This window comes from Triticum dicoccoides, chromosome 2B (genome assembly GCF_002162155.2).
Source record: "Triticum dicoccoides isolate Atlit2015 ecotype Zavitan chromosome 2B, WEW_v2.0, whole genome shotgun sequence".
NCBI lineage: Eukaryota > Viridiplantae > Streptophyta > Magnoliopsida > Poales > Poaceae > Triticum > Triticum dicoccoides.
In genome coordinates this window covers 61,052,833-61,056,777 of record NC_041383.1, presented here as the reverse complement: position 1 = coordinate 61,056,777, position 3,945 = coordinate 61,052,833, and the positions used below count along the sequence as shown (strand labels likewise).

General features: G+C 47.0%; 1 protein-coding gene across 2 annotated transcripts; it reads left to right on the top strand.

Annotated features, from left to right (window-relative positions):
- The first annotated feature begins 306 nt into the window (after window positions 1-306).
- Window positions 307-3,260, top strand: LOC119367116 (BTB/POZ and MATH domain-containing protein 2-like). Of its 2 annotated transcripts, XM_037632728.1 has the most exons (4): window positions 307-468; window positions 556-1,261; window positions 1,367-1,624; window positions 2,858-3,260. In XM_037632728.1, coding segments are annotated over exons 1-4 (981 nt in total). In that variant the 5' UTR covers window positions 307-467; the 3' UTR covers window positions 2,874-3,260. The 2 variants fall into 2 exon arrangements, with proteins under 2 accessions (XP_037488625.1, XP_037488624.1); XM_037632727.1 differs by having other exon boundaries at window positions 308-468; window positions 556-1,624.
- The last annotated feature ends 685 nt before the right edge of the window (window positions 3,261-3,945 follow it).

Below are 3,945 nucleotides of genomic sequence, written 5' to 3'. Positions count from 1 at the left end.
GATCGGGCCCAGTGCACATCACATTATGTCCTCCTCTTTGCAACAAAATTTTAATTAGGAAAAAGCAAATTGTGAGTTTTATTTCGCAAAAAAAAAACAAATTGTGAATTTTTTTTTTGCCTAACAAAACAAAAGCTACGTTGGGTCCACACAGAGAAGGCTCGAGCGCGGCCCATTACGCCCCTGATTGGGCCGAGGCCCCGCAAAGAAGAACCGGCGGAAGTGTTCCGAGTAACGGGGGTTCGCACAGAGCTTCGACCTTCACCCATTGTCCCCCCTCGGCGGCGGCGGTGGCGGCGGCGGCGGCGACGACGCTAACCAGAGCAGGCAACGAGCAGCGGAGCTGGAGCGGAGTCGGAGGCAGGGCGCACGGCAGTCCAGAGGAGGGCCGGCGACGAGAGTTTGTAGGCGCGGCCGGCGGCGCCTGAGCGCAGATCGCCACCTCCGGCGGCTTAGCCAATCCGGCGAGTGAGTGCCCTCTTAATGTTGCTCTTCTTTTCCGGTTTCTCAAGCGTAGATTTCTGACTGACTGACTGACTGCGTCGGCGTGTGTAGTGAACAAGCGAGCGAGGACATCCGGGCCGGAGGCGCGAACCACCATGGTGGCTTCCGCCGTCCTCAAACTCAGCGTGGACTACGAGCAAAGCCAGGAGCTCCCCATCGGCAAGGCCGTCTACTCCGACACCGTCTCCGTCAGCCAAGACAACCTCTGGAGGGTGGAGTGCTTCCTCCGCGGGGAGAAGGTCGCCGACGGGGGCAAGTACATTTCAGTCTTCCTCAGGCACATGGGCGAATCCACAAGTGTCATGCCTGTCTTCGAGGTTTGCTTGATGGACAGGAGCGGCAGGCCGTCAATGCGCCAAAGAAAGACCACTCTTCGTGACTGCGAGACCATGGCGGATGATGGGAATGGGCGCACCTGGGGATGGACTCAGTTCATCGCAGCAACTCTGGCCGAGAGAAATTACACGACGGCTGACGGGCACATTACGTTTGTGTGCTCCATCATGGTCATCGATGACAGCTCCACTCCCGTGCCGCCTTCAGACATAGGGGCCCATCTCGGCCAATTGCTAGATCATGCCGAGGGGACAGATGTGTCATTCATCGTCGAGGGCCAGATGTTCCACGCTCACCGAGCGGTGCTAGCCGCTCGTTCGTCGGTCTTCAGGGCGGAGCTCTTCGGCTCCATGTCCGAGGCTACAATGCCATCCATCACGCTGCAGGACATCGCACCTGCGACATTTGAAGTTATGCTTAGGTACATGTACACGGATGCCTTGCCTTCCGATAACATGCCTGGGGCCTGTCCCATTAACACGCTTCAGCATCTGCTTGCTGCGGCCGACCGGTATGCACTTGACAGGCTAAAGATTATTTGCGCACACAAGTTATGGGAGGAGGTGTCCATAGAAACAGCCACAACTATCTTAGCTTGTGCCGAAACCTACAACTGTGCAGAGTTGAAGAGCAAGTGCATCGACTTCATCGTGCTGGGGAAAAATTTGAAAGAGGTCATATTCACTGAGAGTTATGGGTCGTTGCTTGTGAAGTTCCCATCCGTTGCTGCTGAGCTCAGAGAGAGGCTACATGACAGGATTTATGCGTATGGAAATGGAATAGGGTGAGTTATTTCTAATACTTTTTCAGGCATATTGGAATGCTTTTTCTAACTGTATTTGTTGAGCTGGAAGCCTGAGCTTTAAGCTCATGTTCTCATTGCAGATCTTTTCTTGCAGTATTGAGTTAGTTGCTATCGAGTGATGCCGATAAGCGCGCATTGTAAAGTAGAGCATATTGTCAAGCAACTTAGGTGCAAATTTAAGGATGCCGCTCCAAATTAGCAGCCCGTTTGTGTTTTTCGTTTGTTATGTCTAGGATTGGACATGCCTTGTCCTGTCCTGAAGATTTAGAGACATTTACCTTTTTTATGCTGGTACGTAACTACTACGTACTATATCAATATGAGTAGTGTTAGCTAGCTACATGCAAGCATCAAGCAAGCATGCAGTCATCGGGGGAAATTCAATGATTCTGCTTGTTGGTAAGCTATTATGAGTCAAGAGAGAAAGAATATTACATGGCTGGCAGAAAAATAGAAATCAACTCTGGCGACATCTCCTCGTGGTGGAAGGGTCGTTTAAATGACAATGTCCCCTTCGTGTGAAACATTTCCTCAGCTCTTCACTATCTGTAATTACCAAGAGTGTACAGTCAAAGGATGTTCTGATATAAATATCAATACTTTCTTCAGAAGAAAGATTGTCTCCTGACCTGCTAAATCAGTTAAATAATGTTTTAGATATAGTTGGTGGTTTGAACCTTTCTTCTGTTCCTGATAGCATCAGATGGTCCTTGCGGGGTAAGAGTATCTTTATTTACTACTAAATCTGTGTATGAATTTCTGGAAAAACAACTATCTGGTTGTGACTACAGGTGGATTTGGAGATGTAAAATTCCTTTAGAAATTCAAATATTTTGTGGCAACTGTCACATGATGTTGTTTTAATGAGGGGTGTGATGTCTAGGAGAAACTGGCCAGGAAACCCTAAATGCTGTTTTTGCAATGATGGAGAAACATCTCAACATTTGTTTTTCTATGTCCGGTCGCTAGAGTTGCTTGGCGCTCGGTCGGATCGGTATTTGGCACTGATCTATGTCCTAATAACTTGTGTCAATTTTACTCTTGGTGTTATGTCTTTTTTTCCTGATAGTGAGAAGTTCTATACTGTTTGCCTGGCTGCCACTTGTTGAGCAATTTGGACTTGCTGTAACAGAGTGACCTTTGAATTCAAGCTTGCTGAGACCCCTTCTGAAGTTGTTTTCGCGGCCTGTGCTTTCTTGTTGTCTTTGGCAGGGCTACAGAAGACTGAGGATCAGACTGTGCTAGAGCAAGGGGCGGTGATGCTGAAGAACAACGCTTCCTACCTGATGAGAATTTGTGTGGCGGTACAAGGTGGTGCTTCGTCGGCTGCTTGTTAGGAGGGCTGTCAAAGAGTGGCTCTGTCGTTTTATTCCCAGTTAGACCTGAACGGTTGTATCTCCTGAGTGAGCGAGCATTTTGTGTTTTGATAGGATAGTATCTTTGTGTCGTAGGGTTTTTCCCCATAGTGGATGTTTCGATACCGAGCATCCATAGCGGGTTTCCAGGCCGTGCACGTACTTGCCCTTTCCCTTTTCTTGCTTCCTGAACCTTATCAGCAACAACTTTGTATTTCCGTTATGAATATAATGGAAAGGGGAATAGCCCGGTTCAACAACAAAAAAAAAACATGCCACAGACCAGGACATTTTAATGGTCATGTTGCTTTGCCAAGATTCTAGCTGAAAAAAATTTAGAGGTGAAAAATTAAGAACCATGATGTTGGGGTGGCCGTTGGAAGTTGAGATAAACTCATCTTTTTCGCGCTGTTGTCTTTTCTTCGATCTATGGAGGCCCTTGTTCTCCTTTGCTATCAATGGTAGCCATACGGCTGGCTGGGGGATGCCGCCCATCGCAATGAGCTCATCTCCCGGGAGGTCCACTCTACAAGGACCGAATTGTTCTTCCATCGTCATGATACTATCAATGCTAGCATATTTTTCATCATTAAATTGATAAAACAGATCAGAAGTCATGCCCAAAGGGTTCAATTCTGAGCCAGAGCTACAACGTTTACGTCGATGCAGAATTCGTGTTTTTCTATTTCATTTGTCACTTCTCTATGAACCTATGGTATATATAATAGTCCTACACATCAAAAGTATAGATTGAACTTTGTTCAGAGTATTGTTATGCAAATATTATTGCAAGTTGCATTTCATGCGTGTGAAATATAACTAATATGCTATTGCAAAAATTAAGGATGATGTTATGCAAAGGGCACGTTTACTTAATCACCACGTGCCGACTGAATCACAATATTATTGCAAGGTAGTTGTGATAGAGAGATAGCAACTGTGCAC